The following is a 21,005-nucleotide window of genomic DNA, read 5'->3' on the forward strand; positions in this document are numbered from 1 at the left end:
GACACTGTTGTAGAAACCAGTAATGATTTTCCTGGGAATGTTCCCTAGTCTGATAAAAGAACTAAAAATAATCAAGTTGACAAATCCAGCGAAATTATTTTATACTTTCACTTTAAATATATTTTCCTTGGTTTTTGCTAGTAGATGTACATCTGCAGAATGTACAAGTGACTAAAAATAATTCTTTCAACATTAGATGAGATGAAGCAAAATGTTTCAAACACTCTTACAGAAAGAACTGATCATATTGTAAGACTCTTGAAGAAAATATAAGATAATGTATTTTCTAAAATTTTTAAGGAAGATAATTTGAAAGACTCCTTATATTGGAATAAAATCAAAGGTAACCTGCTAATCAAATTGCTCTCTGCCAGTATAAGTCTCCTAATTGATGAATGATTTTACATACAGCCAACCTTAGGTGGCCAACTCTTGGAGTTTGCATGATGAATCAAAGTTTATTATTATGAAATGTTGAGAAAAAAATTAACCAAGGTGACATAATATTGTGATACTATTTCTCCACTATCTAAGCATTACACTCACTTTCATAACTCCATGCATTCCATAGAATGTGACACTAGTCTCATTAATCACCATCTTTATGACATTTATATCACACTATACTTAAAGAAGCAGAAAATTTGGATGGCTGAGTTCAAGAATAAAAATCTTTAGACAACTCGTGTCTAGCAAACTGTTCTATCAGAAACTCAGTTTAACTTAAGCCAACAGTTCTCAATTCAATCAGACCCAACATGCCCTTTTTATAATAAATATTCTGTAAAGCCCTCTTGACTCTGCTGAGGTGACATCTACAAGTAGTATAACTTACCCACATGCAGGAGGCAGAGGGTATCAGTGCCCCACTCACATCTTCCAAGAATTCATCGTCCCAGTACATGCCCACCCACAGCATCCTCCAGCAAACACCCTTCCTGTGACTCTGGCTCAGGGCTTTCTCCCAGTCTGGTCAAGAAGCACGCAAGAAGTGAGGGGGGAGTTAATGTCCCAGGAGCAGTCCTCAGCCAACCAGAGGTGGAAGTGGAAGGTAAATAGCCCAGTTCTCTTCACTCCTCAGATGGGACAGCTCCTAGGCATGTTCTACTGGGTCTCCTGGAGCCCCCCAGCAGGAAGGAACCTCAGCTGCACACAGAGGAAACTTGCTTGAACATGTGACTTTTGGTTGCCTTCCCTTCGCTTTCTCATTCCCTACTCTGTGCCAGTGCTTCCTGTTTTTCTCCTAAATGAAGTATTTGTACACAGATCTTTCTCTCAGGGTCTGCTTCTGGGGGGGAACCCAAATCAAGAAAATGCATCAATTTTCAAAATCAACATAGTGCCATGAGTGCAATATGAAATAGATATAAAAGGAAAGCAACATAGTAAAATTCTGTTTTTCAACGTGTAAAGGCTCAGGTATGATTAGGTGTGCCTAATGCCACACATAATGAATAAAGTAGCACATGATGAAGTAGTCAACTAGTTGCTTCCCTACCTAGAATCAGCCTCAAGAGAACATCTGCAAATGCAGAATCAAACAGGTGGGATGCATTGCCAACTACCGTAAATGGCACGGTCATCACGATTGGCTGATTTTCTCAGGCACTCTTGGAAAATTCTGAGCAAACTAAGTGCAAACTTCCCTTAACTTTCATGGTCGTTCAGGAATATATTAAGAGCAAAAATACTGTTTTTATGTACACTATTGTTTATAAATAGGTTTTTACTTACATGACTGTCCAGCAAAACATTATCTCAACATGTGCCTGGTCAGCCCACACGTTGCAGCATCCTTGAACTTGCACCTCCCAATTGTGATTGCCCAAAACTACCCTCACAAAATGCTCCCTACAAGGTAGTACTATTGAGAACCATTTAGACCGAAAAAAATAAAGAGAGAGAGAGAGAGATGTAAAACAGCAGAGAAAAGGAAAAAGGAACAGCACAGTGGGTAAAGCCACTGGATTTAGACTTCTTCAGTTTAAATCTCACCTCCATTTTTTCTTCGAGGTGAGACCTTAGGCAATTTACTTATTGTCCTTATGGCTCACATTCCCCATCTGTAAAGTGGAAGAAACCACAGTCTCAGGATTGCTCCGAGATTAAATGAGTGAAATACAGTGCCTGTCACAAAGTGAAAAATTACTAGCTATTCTTATTACTATATTTCATGGCTAAATGACTGATTTCTTCTAACTCAAATCCTCTCCCTGATGTGGCCATTGGAAGACACAAATTGTGCCATATGTGAAGATATGAGTTTAGAAGTATAAGTTTCCCAAGCATGATCTGTGAATTTACCATCATTCCATGCTTCCCTTCCTCCTCATCTCTTCTGTCCATCCTTGGTCACTTGTCATTCCCAGCAATAATAACCTGATGAGAGTATTATTACGTATTTCGTACCCCTCCGCCCAATTAGGAGATCTCATAAAAGATGAAGGTAGGGAAGAAAGAGGAAGGAAAAGTATTCATTTAGCCTTTTCCCCACTCCTTGGCAAAATCAAAGAAACACAGGGAGCTAGCTAGAGAATCTGAATAACAAACAAGGTGATGTATAGAAACACACTGCCGTAAACTGTAAAGTGAAGCACAAATGTAAAGATGCTTTCGTTCTTGTTATTTATGAATAGTACCATTAGTCACACAGCTGTGAGAACCCCAGCTAGGAAAGACACAGAGACTTAGCAACATCATTTTCAAATGAGAGAAATGAAATCCAAGACTAGATGTTGCCTACGAAAATGGGAAGAGAAGATCAAACTGACGGCTCTGCAGAAGAGGGTACTTGGAGATGAAGAGTGGGCTGGGAAAACTGTGATATCAAGTTAGTCGGAGGAGCAGAGGTAGCAAATTAAAGGGTCAGCTTTTTAAGGCTGCAGAAGTCTTCTTGTAGAAAGGACTGCATTGATTGATGTGGCCTGTAATGGAAACTCAGATAATGAAATAAAACCAGCATTTAAGAATTTCAGGCTGAGAACTCATTGCCATGGCAACCCTCTCAGAAGGGAACTTGTATAAGAAAATAAGAGTCACTTGACAATGTCTTAAAATGAAAACCTACACTACAGTGAAACAATTAAATGCAGAATTCCAAAATTGCTTATTGCCACAGTGCCTAGAGGTACTGTAGGTCCAGCATCTCTTCCATTGGAAAGTATTACTTCTCAGAACTTATGACTCATGGAGGGAACATCATCTAGCTTTGAGGCACCTCTATGGGCATTGGATGTTTCCTACCAGTGAAGATTTACAATTGTTTTCATTCCATAAATCATCTAGCGTCACACTCATACGGAAACCACAGTGGTATACACCATTCAAACAAACAACTATCTTTTAGTCTGCCCATAATCACAGAAAACTACCAAATTCATGTATCAATTATCACTTATACTTCGTGGGAAAATCATTTTTTAACCTACGTAAAATCTGGTTTATATTCACATCTTAATCATTTTAATAAGAACATCTATCTTTTATTGCATGTTTTCACTCAAAGAATGTCAAACTGGGCACACTATATTTTGTCAGTTAAAAGGAGTTTTCTTGAATACCTAATATCACTGACAAACATGAATTTATGCCTTTTAACTGATGCTGAGAGAAGAGATCACTTTGAACAGCATGGATTAGGTTCCTAAAATTGAACCTGGTGGTAAAAGAATTTGACATTGAGAAATTTTAGATCACATTGTAAAAAAAAAAAAAAAGAGACAGAGAAATAGAGGTCAAGAATAACATAAAAATCCTTATAATATATTTCTATGTTCACTTAAACAAAAAACGATAAAAGCAGCATGACATATAAGATAATACCTATGCTATTTTAATAACTCTACATCAGCATCTAGTGATAATGGATACAGTATTATTAACCTCTATTTACCAGCCCTTTCTCCATAGAAATTTTTCCTTCCTGCCTTCAACCCTACCTCTGCCCCTGAGGTTTCACAAATACAAACAATTTCCATTTGCATATTTTAGCTAATATACATTCAAAAGGATATTCTGTATATGTTCAGTCCTCCTCCAGTGCCACAACACCCTTTTCATTTTCTCAGGACATAACATTGTCTTAGAAATCAAAATCATTCAGTTGCTTGACTTCATGAGCAACTGATTATTCATTTCTCAAGTTACATGCATTAGAATACTGTGGTTCTAAGATCTGGATCTATTTTTTGACATCTACCTTTATCTCTTCCAAGGTTTTACTGAGAAAATCTGCACCTTCCTTGACTTTTCTTTCATTTTTTTTCCTGTGCCCATTTCCAGTTCATTCTATTTCTAATTATCCCCTACATGGTGACTTACGCTTTTTGCTTATACTGGAATCAACATTCTCAAGGTTGTCAAGAATGTATACCAAAGTAAATTTGCATATATTTGAATTTTGCCCAAGGGGAACTCATGGTTGGAGGAAAATAACTGAATCAATGTTTGAAGTAAGTTGGACAGAATAAGATACTTGCACAAACCACATCTAGGACGCATGAAAGATTGGTCAGATTTTTCACCTGAAACTCTCTATGGTAAGATTGCATGATTAAAACCCTAAATTTAAACATCCTTGGTATTAATAAAGCTGTGCTAATTAATATTTCATAGAAGAGAGCTGCCACTGTAAAATGAACCATTAGATTTATTGATTAATTTATTTTTATTCTTTTACAACCTAAAGCAAACAGGCGAGTACATATTGAAAAAAGTTACCAAAAAGAATGGATACAGGAGAAAAATTTAAGGAAATTTTCTCTTCTAAATTAATAAAAGGAGTATTATTTTTTTCATAGCAAAATATTGTATCCACAAATGTCACATCTAGTAATCAAATAACTACCTTATTTCTAGATAATTATGTGACTCACTTTTCCTTCTTCTCTATTTAAAAAGTATCTCCTTTTAGCACAACTGGAAGGTCAGTGAAATTTCTTTGTACCCCACTTTGTTTCCTGTTTCTCCCAACCTCCCTTCCAATTCTCCCTCAGGCTGAGGTGCTTGGTACTTTTATTATCCTCTAATTTATCCTGCCAAAGTGAAAAGTAATTTGATAAATTTCTTCAAATTAAGGTATTAGGAAATTAATCATCTGCTGATCTCCTGAGTATTTGCATTTTAAAGGAAAATTGCAGAGAAAGAACAACTCCTGACCATCATAAATTACTCATTAATTACAGAATTTCAGGCTTCCATGGGCAGATATTTAAAAGTGATGAGAGAACAAGAGAGTACTCTCAGATCATACAATGGACATGACGATCTGGTCTATTTATTTGTCTGGATGGTCAGGAGATTGAGACAAATTATATACTTGAAGGTAAACATTCTATCCTCTAGGTCTTAGGAGATATCTAAAAATGTCTTGGAACACAGTAGGTCTTATTATTGATTAAATAAATATATGATCATATTATTTGGTTTACCGCCAGCAAAATTTTGAAGAATATATTCCTTCAGAGAAATTAGAGTAAAGCAGACATCTCTGACCCCTCTGCTGTGATACCAAAGCCTTTGGCTTCATTTTGGCAGAAAAGTGGTACCATCAAATATTTCACTTATTCACAGACATTTCCCTGGCCCACTTGCAGGTAGGCAGGACTATGTGAATAGTTCTGGGCAATTAAATGGAAGCGGAAATTATGTGTTGTCACTTCTAATCTGAGACAGTGAAAGGTTTATGCATGATTTTGCAAAGTTCCATGGCTGAGGAGGTTGTCAGCTCCAAATAGCAGAGCCCAGAGACAATGCGATGCCTATAAGCCAGGGTCTCTGAATGTAGGCCACTAAGATTTTGAGGTTATTTGTAGGTGTAGCACAGCCTAGCTGATCCAGACCAGTAGAGTAATACATTCCCTTTATGGCATTTACCACACTGCCTTACAGCCACTTCGTTACACATCTGCTACCCCATCTTAGCTAGTTACTCCTTATTTATTTTTGTAGCTTTATTGTAAAACAACACATAGTGGAAGAAAACATGATAACATAAGAGTACTTTTTTAAGTTAAAAATTAGACTACAAATTTAAGACAGCTGCATGTGGTGACAAGATTAGTATAATTTAATTCAATTCAGTGCATCTACTGAGCAATAAAGGTTTGTGGCATGTTCTGTGCTGTATTGACACACATGAGTTGGTAATATTAACAATGATATTATTAATGATTATGAATAAGATGATATTAATCGTTATTAGCAACATTAATAGTTTTAATTGCCTAAATAAACACAGTAGTATGAGATAATAGAAAATATATGTTGGTTTCTGTCCCTAGTTACTGGCACAGAGCTCCTGAAACCTTTGTAATTTCTGAAGTGATAAGAACACTGGGAGCATCTTTTGTTTTAGTATTTGTCTTTGATCCCATGCCTGACACAGGGCTCCTAAAACTCTTGTAAATTTCTAAGTGATAAGAGCACTAGAAAAATCTTTTGTTCTAATGAATTGACTCTGAGTGGGCTTCTGGATGACTTGAGACATGATTAGAAGCTTGGAATTTTCATTCCCATCCCTCATCCTCCAGACAAGGGAGAGGGGCTGGAAATGGAGTTAATGATTGATCATGCCTATGTGAGTAAGTCTCCGTAATACCCCAATAGTTTGGGGTTTGGAGAGCTTCCAGTGGGTGCACACATCCGCACCAGGAGGATAAAAACCCACCCCTACTCCACGGAGACAGAAGCTCCTGTACTCCGGACCCACCCAGACCTCGTCCTATGTATCCCTTCATCTGGCTGTTCATCTGAATCCTTTATCACATCCTTTGATAAACTGGTAAATGTATGTAAGTGTTTCCCTGAGTTCTGTGACTTGCTCTAGCAAATTAATTGAACCCAAGCAGAGGGTCGTTGGACCTTCCAATCTATAGTTAGTAGGTCAGAAGCATAGGTGACAACCTGAGCTTGCAACTGGCATCTTAATGGTGTGTGTGAAGGGCGGGGGACGGGTGGCAGTCTTGTGGCACTGAGCCCTGAATCTATGGGGTCTGACACTATCTCCAGGTACACAGTGTCAGAACCGAGTTAAATTATAGGACACCTAGGTGGGGTTGCAGAGAGTTGCTTAGTGTGGGAAAAACCTCCACACATTTGGTGACCAGAAATGTCATGAGTGAACCATTCTGTGTGAGTAGTAAAGGAGACTAACAGGGAAGGAACACACATTAGGGAAGAATGAGATTTTTCCCTATATAGGAGGAAGAAAAAATTGAGATTTTCCTTTACAAATATACTAACTGGGTACTTCATGATAATTTATTTCTGTATAAAAACATCAAGAAATGATATGATAATGTCTAGAGGTCTGGGTTTCAGAATATCAAAGCAAGAATGATCTCAATCTCCTAAATTTGCCAAATCATAAACTGTGAAAATATCTTACACTTGAAGTAATATTATCAAATACTTTTATAGAGAATACAGTTTCCAGTTATTTTACATCCATTATTTCAACTGATCCCCATAATAGCCTCATGATTTAGACAGTAATAATTTACTGATTCTTTGTATATGGAAACTGGGGCTACAAAATACTGACATGACTTTTCCATGGTCACACTAAGCTGATCTGATAAAAGGGTTTATGAGAAATTTTCTTTGACATGCATATAAATGAGCTCAAGTTAACTTTATTTTCCATCTTACTAACCAGGATTTTGATATCAGACATCTCTCCCCATCTACAGTAATGTCTATAAAGTGGAAGCCTGTACAATAAAAGATGTATCCAGTCATGATAACATTTCTAAGAATTTTCCATTTCCCCCCATATGACAAGGATTTGATGACTTAGCATCATTATTTTTTTTTTAATGTTGGTCAAGAACATGACATTCCATATAAAGTAGAAAGCCCCATTTCCTCCTTCAAGAAATGAAAGAAAGACAGCCACCATGGTGAACAGTATGAAGGTTCCTTTAAAAATAGAGTTACCATATGATCCAGCAATCCCACTCCTGGACATATAGCTGCAGAAAACTATAATTTGAAAATATACACACACCGCAGTGTTCATAGCAGCACTATTTACAATAGCCAAGACATGGAAGCAACCTAAATGTCCATCAACAGATGAATGGATAAAGAAGATGTGGTACATATACAAAATGGAAAGCCATAAAAAGAATGAAACAATGCCATTTGCAGCAACATGGATGGACCTAGAGATTATCATAGTAAGTGAAGTAAGTCAGATAGAGAAACACAAATACCATATGATATCACTTACATGTGGAGCATAAAAAAATGATACAAATGAACTTATTTATAAAACAGAAACAGACTCACAGACACAGAAAACAAACTTATGGTTACCAAAGGGGAGGGATAAATTAGGAGCTTGGGATTAGCAGATATACACCACTGTATATAAACAAGATAAACAACAAGGTCCTACTGTATAGCACAGGGAACTATATTCAATACAACATTGTAAATCAATATTGTTCAATAAAAAAAGAAAAGAAAACAAAGAAAGAAGCAAGGAAGGCAGATTTTTTTTAAGAATATGAGACCAGATATTCGATGGCAACTCCAGTCAACCACGTAAGAACGTGGTGATTAATTTAGCTGGACATTTTCCTTCATATTTTGCAGATATTTTCCATCTCCATTTTTATTTACTAATATTGCAATGACTTCAGTTTAGTGCCACCACATGCTAATTTTATCCAAGTAACATGTAATTAACCCCTCAAAATCATCATCAAACATGGTAACATAGAATAGACCTAATTCCAATCTCAGGATGACTAGAGTATCGCATTGTAGGGCATCTGATAAAAGTAAATTTAACTTAGTCGATAATTCTTCCACTCTTTACCTCATGGTAGCAAGTACAGTAACAGCAGATGTGATTATTTTAAGGTCATCATAGTCAGGGATGTTTATTTTTTCTGTTAAAAGGATGGGTGATGTTTTTACACTGTTTCTAATGGGCTAGTCTCTTCTTACTTTTTATAGACTTCAAGAAAATCATTAGAGATGCCAGTGAATTTGTTAGCAAATTCTCTTCAGGTCTCAAGGTCCATATTTCCCAAGTTGGAAACTTCTATACATATCCATTTTTCTTAGCACTTCAGCCCCATTTGCCTCTTTTAATCAATAAGTTATATTGACAAAATTTTAATTATTCCCAGAATGTGCACATCTGTTTTGATTTTTCTTATTTTCCTTTAGAGAACAAAATGTGTCAACTGGTTTAGTAGCTTACTTTGCTCCCTCTTTGAACTTCAGCTTTCTCCTCTAAGACAAAATAGTGTCTAACTTATTGATTCATTTGCAAAGAGAAATTTTTTAAAAATCAAAGAGTGAAACGAAATATCTAGCTCTGTTAACAAGTAGGCAAAGATGTAAAAGGCAGTATAATTGGCTTGAAAAACAGTTGTCTTATTTTAAGCAAACTCACATTGGAAAAGGCACTTCATAATTATAATCATGCATGAAAAGTACAGCAACCACCCAGGGTTATCTAAATGCGTCTGACTCTCAATGCTCCTTCATGCAGATAATAAAACCACTACTTCTGTGAACTCGCAAGCAATGCTGACCCATTCAGCGTGCTAAGAAGTCAAGTGTTTAACTATCTTCCTGTTCCATGATTTCAGCAAGGTTAACATCTATCTGAAAAACCCAAGGGATTCTGCCCAAATTAACTTAACGATTGCGTATTTACACTCTCATTTTTCTCATAGTTTTATTTTACTGGTGTAATTGAGATGTAATAAATGTAGGGCATGTTGCAAAAGAAAAGCAGGTGAATAAATACCTCCAAATCCAGCTAGAGGAGACCCCCTTTCATCTCAGCCTACTGCTAAGGAAATACATTAGATCCACATTTTCTGAACTCTCCCATCTAAATTGATAAAAGAAAGAAGGGATGTGGCATACCCAACTACAGAGTATTAGTTTAGGAAGACCAAAATCAATCTAAAAGAATAACATCTTTCAAGTTAAAACACATACACACACACACACACACACACACACACTCACAAACATTTTCTTCAAAAGATAATGGCAACAGGGAGAAAATAAATTAGATGTGATGGTTCCAGTTCTGGGACTCTATACTTTTAAATTCTAAAACAATGAGGCAAATATTTAGGGCATACAAACGAGTGGAGTCACGATAACCGATAGACTACATCACGTACTAAGGTCGTTAAACTTAGCTTTTAGAATTATAGAAATGATATTCTACCCTCATTTTGGACAAGATTGATTTTCCAGTATATAAAGGCTGAAAAAGAATAAGAAATAAGAAGCACAAAAGTACTTACAACTGATCGGATGTTATTTTCTTTCACCAGTTTCAGAGATGATTTATAGCAATTTGCAAGGTCTTCCTTGTGGGAACCATTAATATGGCCTCTGGCTATTGGTCCTACAGTATGGATGACATCTGTAAATGCAAAAGGAAGGAAAAATAGGATAAGCAAGATATTTTTCTCTTTTCACATAATTGGTGCTTTATTTATTTTAGGTATTTGTGTTGGAGCTTGGAGACAAGCAAGCTAAGAAATACTGATGATGCAAATGCTTCTCTGGTAAAAGATTTTAGATAGCACAGCTTTTTAAAGTAGGCAATTTTCCAGGAAGGTGATAATTGTGAAAAGGAATCCCCTACCAGTAAATTGTTCCATCGCTACTGGTCAGATCCAAGCATAACAGATTATAATAAAAGGTGTGAATAATTGGCACGCTGGCAGAAGACAAATCCTCAGTGGGAAATAAACTGAGAAATAGTTGCCTACAAAATGAACATTCTGAATTGACGTGGGAAGGAAGTACCAATGTTACACATCACTTTACTTGTAAGTAAGACAATAGTATCAGGCATTGTACACAATAAAGAAGGGCAAGTTTCTGGAAATATGTCAAAAGAATTTATAATAATCAGTAATAACACTAAAAGGGTTATTTTTAAATTTATTTTGTAATAAGCAGGTTCTTATTAGTAATCTATTTTATACATATTAGTGTATACATGTCAATCCCAATCTCCCAGTTCATCACACCACCCCACCCCCCCGCTTTCCCCCCTTGGTGTCCATATGTTTGTTCTCTACATCTGTGTCTCTATTTCTGCCTTACAAACCAGTTCATCTGTACCATTTTTCTAGATTCCACATATATGCGTTATAAAAGGAATAATTTTTAAGCATCCCTACCAATTGACAATGCAGTCTACTGGTCCTCACACACGTGAGATATGCTGGGGATAATGGTTCCTAATAATTACTTAACTTCTATTTTTCCCTATATTAAAACTTTCAAAAATCAATCTGTACTTTTCATCCTCTATTTATATTTAAAACACAAAATTAAAATTCTTGTTTTGGCATATAAAACCAGCCATTGTGGTATACATAAACATTTAAGTTTAGGAACTTAATTAAATAGAACTGTCCTCATTTTAAGTCAATAAAGGTTGTAAGAAATAAACCAAATTTTAATCCAAATTACTTGAAAATGCCTTGTAACTCCTGCTTCTCAGTCTTACCTGTTAATCTGGATTATAAACTCATTTAAATGATGTGAGTAACAATAACTAATCAACTTTGATCAAAAAAGAAATTCGGTCATTAGAATATTATAATGAAAATAAATGACTTGCTTTGGCTAATCAGTACCACTTAATTTCAAAAACAGTAACAAGAGAATAAGAATGTTTTACCAAAATGCGACTATGGCATAGTTTTAAATTGTATATGAAATTTAAATAGCAGAAAATAAATTACTAAGAGAAAGATCTTTGTTAATTGTCTGCTAAATGTCAAGAGTATTATTTAATGTTGAGAAAATCCCCAAATGTTGATTTCAACTTTTAATGACTTTAAGCAGTATTTAAACCCTTGTCAGATAATGTTGAAGATGATATCTTGTGATCAAGATAGGCAGAAACCTCATTAGTGAGTTTATGCAGATGTTATTTCACAGACAAACCTGGCTTTAAAGTGAGAACCGCTACGACATATTAATAGAATGAGAGGATAAAGGGAGATTAGGTTGTATTTAGCAAAAAACAAAACAAAACCGCACAGACACATACACACACCACACACACACACACACACACACACACACTAATATTTCTTTTGTAATAACAAATAAGAATTGCAACAGGATTTCCCAAAGCAGGTTCAGTAAGATATGGGTTTAAAGGTCAATTAAACTTGGGGATCACCAGGTGAGATTAAGTCAATCAGTTACCTTAGTGTAGGGTTCCTCTGGACACTTAGGATACTACAATGAATCATGAGTCTCCACAAGGGAGGGGGGTGATGAACACAGAATGCTCTGTTTCCAACATACATTTGACTAAACCTAAGGTTTGCAGAGTCCCTCATGGGCCTGTTTCCACAAATTAACCTGTGCCCTGTTATTCCAGGGCAATTTTGGCACACACCCCCCCCCCCCCTTGCCATTGTTGAAGGTGAAATCTATGTTTTTTGTTTTATTTTTGTTTTATTTGTTTTCTTAAACCTCATTCCCATTGCCTCTGTCCATCAGATACCATAGAAAAGAGCAACAGGATATGACCTTGGTTTCCTTATTTTGTGGATGGAGAAGGTCAAGAATAAATGCCTCTTATCCAGGTCATAAAGATGTGTCTACTTTTGCCAAGCGAACACAGGGCTTAGGGGCATTAATGGGAAGAAAAGAGAGACAGAAATCCGTAAGGGCAGGAAATAATGACATAATAAATAAATGTTTCCTTTGCTTTCTCCCTTAGCCATCTTTCTCCACAAAACTTACATGGAATTTTTGAAAAATTATTCCTTGCATTTCTTCAGTTCTCCATTTAATTTAAGTCTGAGGACAAACAGCCAATAAAAGAGCATCCTCAACATCAAAATATTGATCTCTGTTGGTTATGCTCTGTATTAAATTTACAGCATCCACGACAAGTGTTATTATCGACCAATATCACGACCTCTCAGATCCACAAACCTGGAGGTGAATCAACGTAAGGCTCGAAAGGAAATTTTCTTCATTATTTTAATTGTTTATAGTACTTATGGGTGACTCTTTCACACCAAGGAGTTCCCCCTTTTCCTGTTATAAAATTCAGTCAGGAGGCCTGCCTTCTGATTCCAGCTCCAGCCCTGACTAGTGGAGTAATCCAGATGAAGCCATCCTTTCATTGGTCCCTGCCTTGGTTTCCATATCCACAAAATGAATCAGCTGCTTAGATGATCTCTGTGGTCTCTTCTGTGCTTGTGGCATCATTAACATTTAACCTTGTAATGGAGACAGATGGAGTACAGAATGATGTCTGGGCAGTTAAAAGGACTTTAAACACTGTTAAGTGGCTCTCAAGCTTTTTGAGTATAAGGATCCTCTTTTTCATATCAAAAGTCTTATGGTCTACCCCTTCACAGTAGTAGTTTCAAAATCCACTGATGGAGAACAAGTTAGAAAAAAACAGCTATTAAAACTTCAATGATGCTCTGTATTAATTTACATTTTATTAAACACAATACAATCTTCAGAGTGGACATATGCATGTGAGATACACGAGATACATGCATTCAATTTATGGAATTATCTTGCACATGAATTTGTGGATTCCATGGTATAAACAAGATAATGTAAACAGTAGTGTTTCATCTGATGCCTGGTACATGCAGACACTCAAGAAATGCTAATTATCAGCAGCAGCGGCATCCCAGGGATCCTGAGCACACAGGCAGGAATGGCAGTTACCATCTTTCCTCTGGTGTGGAAAGAGCACTAGACTGTAAGCCCTAAGATCTGATTATAATTGTCAGAAGTCCCAGATCTGTCACTAACCAGCTGTTGACCTTGGGCAAGTCATTCTTCTCTTTGGACTTTGGTCTTAAAACCTAAAAGAAGGAGTTGAATAAGATGGCCTCTAAGATTCTTTGCAGCCCTCAAATGCAATCCCTCTTCTACATGTCTATCAAGAATTAAGCTATAGGTTCTGAGTAGTCGAATTCACTATTTTCCAGACAAATGAACAGCAGTCATGGTTCAATTTTCTCCAACATGCTTATACAATGAAATGCAAACTGGCACCATTCCCAGAGAGAGTGGTTTAACCATATCTTTCCAAATTACAAATGTAGACTCCTTTTGGTATAATAATTCTACTTCTAGGAATGTATTCTGTGGATGATATGCTTGGAGACAACCTAAATGTCCATCAGTAGGGGACTAGTGAAATAATTGTACATTTATACAATGAAACATTATGTTTCTGTAAAAAGGACAATGAAGGTATTTATATATGAATATGGAAAGATATTCAGGATATATTACTATGGAAGAAAAAGAAAGAAACAAATAAATAGAGAGAGAGAAAGAGAGAGAAAGAAGGAAGGAAGGAGGGAAGGAAAGGAGGGGGGGAGGGAGGGAAGAAGGAAGGAAGAAAGGAAGGGAGGAAGGAAGGAAGGGAGGAAGGAAGGGAGGGAGGGAGGGAGGGAGGGAAGGAGAGAGGGAAGAAAAGAGATGCAGAAATGTTAAGCATGGTACCATTAGTGTAAAAATACCTCCACAGGTGTGGAAAAGAATGCATATTTGTTTTAGTTAATATATGCATAAAATATCTCTGGGAGGATAAACAACTAATTAACAGCAGTGGTTAACCTATGAAAACTGCAATGATAGGGCCAAATACGGGAAGAAGACTTTTCACTGTTTACTAATATTTTTGATGTTCAAATTATGTGAATGTGTTACCTATACAAAAATTAAATTCAGTATTAAAACAAAGATCATGTGGTTAAACCAAGTTCCTGAATTCCATCTTCCATATTCCTACAACATATAAAGACTGTTAATGTGCTTTCTAAAGATGATCTTATATCACTATAAATAAGAAAATACACTTAAAAATATTTACATAATTTCAAGGGATTTAAAATAATAACTCTACTAGGTATATTTTTCTTTTATTTTGCTACTCTCAATAATCTCTTTATATAAAACAATTATTTTCAGATAAAAGTAGGGTTTAAATGGTGGGGAAAATGGCATTTTTTACCTATATGGCTTATATCTATATTTAAAGTTTTACTATAATTTTAATATGCAAACTGAGTCCTAGATACCTTACAGTGAAAATGTAGGACAGGAACATATTTCTCAGGTATCTCAGTTACCAAAGAATTTTGTACAATGGTCAAGAATTTTTAGAGATGAAAAGGACAGTAGAGAAAATTTAATCTATTTTCCCTTGCTCAATGGATCCATAAGAGAAAGAATTATGCCCAAAGTCACAGATCAATGTGGGGAGACACACTATCACAGAGACAATATGATTATGAATAAACTTTTCCCAGTGTGGTTACTTATTGAAGGAAATGGCATACATATGTATATATAAAGTTTGTCATGCTTATCATGAATTCCATTACTTTAGCCTCATACTTTGTATACATGTAAATTCTGATTGGCTATTGCTGTGCAAGAAATTACCCCCAAACATGATAACTTAAGACAACAACAACGCTTTATTATTTTTTATGGCTTTTCTGGATCAACAATTCTGAAATGGCTCAACTAGGGGGTCTGGCATGAAGCCTCTCATATGGTTGGAGTTGGGTAGTGGCTGGCAGTGGAATAGTGTGGGTTCCAGCAGCTAAGGGCCGGCTGGCCAGACATCTCTCCCTCTTGCTGTGGTCTCAGGGACCGGCCAGACATCCCTCCCTCTTCCTGTGGTCTCAGGGACTTTCCATGGGGGCCAGTTTGGGTTTCCTTATGGAAGCCTCAGAACAGTCAGCTTGCTCACATGACAGCTCAGGGCTCCAAGACCAAGTGCGTCAGAGGTGGAAGCTGTGTTATCCTTTCTATCCCAGCCTTGGGGGCGACACAGTGTTACCACCACTGTACCCTGATTGGTTGCAACTGTCACAAAATTCCACCCATTTCAAGTGGAATCATACAGACTTCACCTCTTGATGGGAGAAGTAGCAAAGCATCTGTGGACATGTTTTAAAACGGGCACAATGAAGGATTCCCCAGACACCTGGGGCTTTTGGGGGGTTAGCATGTTTATCAAATACCAAGTGTTGTGGTAGATAAATAAGATATCATAGGAAAAACTGATATGATTATTTCCATGCAGTCATTCATGAAAACAGTATGGAGGTTCTTCAAAAAATTAAAAATAGAACTACCATATGATTCAACAATTACACTTCTGGGTGTTTATTCAAAGGAAAGAAAAACATCTCAAATAGATATCTGCACCCCCCTGTTCACTGCAGCATTATTTACAACAGCCAAGATATGGATATAACCTAAGTGTCCATTGATGGATGAATGGATAGAAAAAATGGGTTTTATATATATAAACAGTGGAATATTATTCAGCCATAAAAGTGAAGGAAATTCTGCCACTTGTGATAATATGGATGGGACTTGAGGGCATTACGCTAAGTGAAATAAGTCAGAGAGAGGAAGACAAATACTGTATGATCTCACTTACATGTAGAATCCAAAAAGAAAAAAAAACAAAAACAAAAACCCAGCAAACTCATAGATACAGAGAACAGATCGATGGTTGCCAGAGGCTGGGGGCAGGAGGGGATGCGTGAACGGATGAAGGAGGTCAAAAGGTACAAACTTTCAGTTATAAGATAAATAAGTCCTGGGAATATAATGCACTTTATGGTGACTATAGTTTCTAATACTATATTGTATATTTGAAAGCTGCTAAAAGAGTAGATCTTAAAAGTTCTCATCAGAAGAAAGAAATCTATTTCCAGTATGAAGTTCTCAGACCTATTATCTTAATAAGTCAACTGCTGATTTAATTACCCCCAAACATGATAACTTAAGACAACAACAACGCTTTATTATTTTTTATGGCTTTTCTGGATCAACAATTCTGAAATGGCTCAACTAGAGAAAGCTAGAGAAAGACTGAATATGAAATTAATATGCTTATCAATTGTAAATACAATCTAACTTGGAGATCACAGTACGCTTGTAGCTCCTAGACAGAACTGCCTGGCCCAGCACTAATTTTGTTGTTTCTTCTGTCTTAAAGTCTGGCAGGAACTTGTAGGCAAAGGAAAGGGCAGGGGTGGCTGTTACAGAATCAGCATCGTATCTCACTGTGAGCAATGAAAATCAGGTTGTTTCCGGGAAGTGTCCAGCTCCACATTCCAGAAAGGAAGAGCAGCCTTCATGCACTTGAAGCCCTTTCTTACACAACTGAGGAAAGCCAAGGAAACAGCAATGTGGTCTATACATTTAATCAACATCTCAAATGCAAGCCCTGGAAGAGGTATGCAAAATGGGATGGCAGGTCGTTTCATACTTTATCTGACTAGAGTGTGGCAAGACAAATCGAGCCTGATTTTGTTCATCTGTTTCTGAAATCAATCAGCCTATAAATCAGCTCTTTTGTTTTGAAGCTATAACCACCACCTTATGCTCCCCCCACCTCGTTCTATCCTGGGAAATTAGTCTGAAGTCTATAGAAAAGGAGTGTAGGACGGAAGGTTGTCTTTGAAGGGGGTGCCGGAGGGAGCATGCTTTCATTTCCAAATGTGTAAATTGAAAAATGTGCAATTGGAATGCCAAATAAATATTGAAAGCAGGAGAATCATTTACTAAGATTCGATCGGACTTCCACGTGATAAAACAAATGCAGCAAAAACATTCTGCGAAAAAATATTAGCATAATGAACTTTAAAACAACTGAGGGAATACATATAGGTTGCTCTCATCGTTTTCCATCTGAGAAGCAACTGTGCTACATTCAAACTGTTAATGAAGAGTCAGACCAGGAGTAGAATCAATTACACGTTGCTTTCATTCACTCCACTCTTGTATTCATAAGCATAATCGGTCCATCTAACAGACTGCATAATGATGTTGTGCCCTGTCAATCATATTCAAATTGCATGAATTTTAAGGAGAAAAACCAATGCACGGAATTAAATTGATTTTCTTTTCTAGAGCTACAACCACAAAACCAAGCACTAAAAGTATTATTTGCAAATCTTACTGGCCAATTTATATGATAAGCACCACCAATCTGCAACCTGAAACAGAATACTTGAAGTTCGGTTAACGGGAAATTGAATTACCACCTGATAGCATTACAAAGTAAATGCTGTCTTTTTTCTCCATATAGGTCAATGTTTCCAGATACACATTTTCAGAGCTTGTTTTTATTATATTTCAAGAAACACTCAATTGTCCATAAGATGTTCCTTTTCAATCTACAGCAGACATCAGTTAGATTGTATTTCAGCTGCAGCATGTTTCTACATTTGGGTTATTCTCTCATACATTTCTTCAGCTGCATGTTTGATTTCTTTCCATGTTTAGAAAGACTAGTCATACAGCTTTGTGCATGAGTTTGGGATAAACCAGCCCTTAACAATGTTATTTTCTAGTGCATTTTCCTTTGAGTCTGTGAGTTGAGCCTGTTTTGTTAGTTTTCCCTCCAGGGTTCTTGGTTATAAAGGGCTTCTAGCTCACCCTAGTTCACCTCTCTTAGCCTCCTTGGTGCTGTGGTTCCCTAAATAAAATGTCTACGTCTATGTCTATGTCTAAGATTAAATACACAGCAGCTAAACACCATTTGCATTTTACAGCTGATAAAGGCACACTGAATGCACTGTCAAAGCTCGAAGGAGTACACCCAGCTCAGTTTGAGGTTTGAATCCCATTTTTACATTAAAATGTGACAGTGTTGCCACGTTCCGGGCATCTTGTGCTGACAATATGTTTCATGTTTCATTGACTTCAAAGTTGTGAAGTTTTAAGCTTAAGTTGTGAGGGTCAAGTTTTAAAATAATACTTGAGCAATTTCTACCAAAATGTTATCCTCCGTATTAAAAAAAAAAAAGAAAGAAAGAAGGAAGGGGCAAAGCTCATTTAAAATTTTTTACTAGCTCTACCTCTTCTGCCAAAGGTTTATTTTAGGTCAGTCCTATTGATGGGACTGTGTCTTATTTCAACTGGACACGTACACATAAGGGTCTATTTGCAATAATATAGATTGAAATTTGTATAAAAGGGATATCCTGTGGTCAGCCATTTATAGAATCTTGGAGATTCCACAGGGTATTGGGGGCGTCTGCATTACAATAGTGTTATTTCCAACAGAGAGGGGTCTCAGAGAGACTGTGGGAAGCTGAATTTTCTGCAAAATTCCAGCATTTCACCATCATTTTAGAATGAACCAAAAGAGAACACATCCTAGAAGGAAGTGAGTCAAATACATGGCATTTTTAATACTTCAATAGCAGGGGTGAGAGGAGGTGGAGGTCCAGATAGACAATATGACTTTTTCAAGGAAAATAATAATAAGATCTTTGTTCTGGTTCAAGGGATGGATGGCAATTGGCAGCATTTTCAGAGAGATGCAAAACCAGTACTTTATGAAGACACAAGGGGAAAGTAGGCTTTAAAAATTCTATGTAGTGAGTAAAAATAAATGAACGTCAGTCCCCTCCGCAGGGTAACTCTACAAATGTGCAATCTAGGCTGGGACTGAAGTGCAGAGGGGTCAGTGTGCTTGTTTGTCAACAACCTTCCTTTAGCGCTCCCTTGCCACCACAAGTATGGACTAGAAAAGCTTTTTTGCAATCATTCACTTAGTCATTAATTCTCTCCTTTTTTAAATAAATAAATCCACTAAGTGCCAGGTACATAAGGTAATTGCTCTGTTCACTCACACCAAACAGGTCTTGTGTTTTATCTGACTACAGGCCTTTCCTAGTGTCAAGAGAGCCCCTCCATCCTTGCCTCTCAAAATCCTTCCATCCCATGAAACTCAAAAAGAATTGACCTTCCTTGAAGATATGATCCATGAACCCCACTACATGAACTAAACTGAACTCAGTTCTCCTCTTCTGGTCTCCAATAACACTTCCGTTTGACCATTTACATGACTTTTAACATGAACATTTCTGTACACACAACTAAGAAGATTCCATCAGTCAGAGCTCTCCAGTAACACAGCATTCTGCCTGAGGAGGCAGGCAATTTCCTGTCATCAGAGGCAATCAATATGACTATGTATGCATCGAGATTCCTTCTAACTCTGTGATGTTATTCTGTGTTTCCTGTCTTCATGTAGAGACTACGCTTCCACAGCAGAAAACATGACCAATCTATGTCTGAGTCTCCTGCAAAGCCAAGAACTCTATGGGAACAATTGCCTAATAGATAATTAGTGAATTTGTGAGTGATTCAGTAAAAGTTGGCCTGATATAATCAATCTAATCAGAGATGATAAGCTGGATTAGACAAAACAATGAGGTGAAATGGACAGACTAGACTGAGCAAGCAATGGAATGTAGTTTGACTGGTTCAGATCATTCAACATAAATTTTTATAGAACTAAGAATTTGTTTCTTCACAGAAAGACTCAGCAAAGCCTGATCAAAGATTTCCTAATAAATGCACTACAATTAAAAAAAGAAAAACACACACCCACACACACACAATTCTAATACCATCACACTTTTTAGTAAAAGCTATAAGATTCTTTCCCAAGACTTCCAACGGGAAAAAAAAAAAAAAGTGTGCAGTGACTCCTTTGCCTTTTTCTGCAAGAGATAATTAAATGCATTTTAAAAATGTGTCACTTCCCTCATCTGCACATGGTTCATTTTAGAATAAATTGGCTTTGTTCTAGAGATTGGTTTTGGCTCTCAAATCACAAAATGGAAAATTGCAGATTCTCTACATGTCTTCTCAAAAAATTAATGGGATCACTTTTTGCGTTTCTTTAAAAAGTGACATTTGGGTATAATGAACCCACCTCTCCATCAAAATAAACTAGGTTTAATTTCTCCCTGAGACCAGTACATTCATAAGACACCACTGGACTACAGCTACTCCATCCATTTACACCTGTACTCTCTTTTGGGTTGCACTTTCATGGTATAAACATCTACACAAGGCTCTACACCTAATTTTCTAGAGGAACACTTGTATTTAGAAAAGACAGCTGAGAAGGACAGAACATTTTAAGAATTAGATTAACATTGATTCTAAAAGAA

General features: G+C 36.7%; 1 protein-coding gene across 4 annotated transcripts in view; it reads right to left on the minus strand.

Annotated features, from left to right (window-relative positions):
* The window catches only part of MACROD2 (mono-ADP ribosylhydrolase 2), a 2,013,670-nt gene that overhangs the window by 796,488 nt on the left and 1,196,177 nt on the right, over nt 1-21,005 (minus strand). For all 4 annotated transcript variants that reach the window (XM_057529039.1, XM_057529040.1, XM_057529041.1 and 1 more), the window contains exon 6: nt 10,287-10,408. In XM_057529039.1, the coding sequence (XP_057385022.1) occupies nt 10,287-10,408 (122 nt within the window). The remainder of the gene's footprint in view (nt 1-10,286; nt 10,409-21,005) is intronic.

Source organism: Balaenoptera acutorostrata, chromosome 15, assembly GCF_949987535.1.
Source record: "Balaenoptera acutorostrata chromosome 15, mBalAcu1.1, whole genome shotgun sequence".
NCBI classification, from domain to species: Eukaryota; Metazoa; Chordata; class Mammalia; order Artiodactyla; family Balaenopteridae; genus Balaenoptera; species Balaenoptera acutorostrata.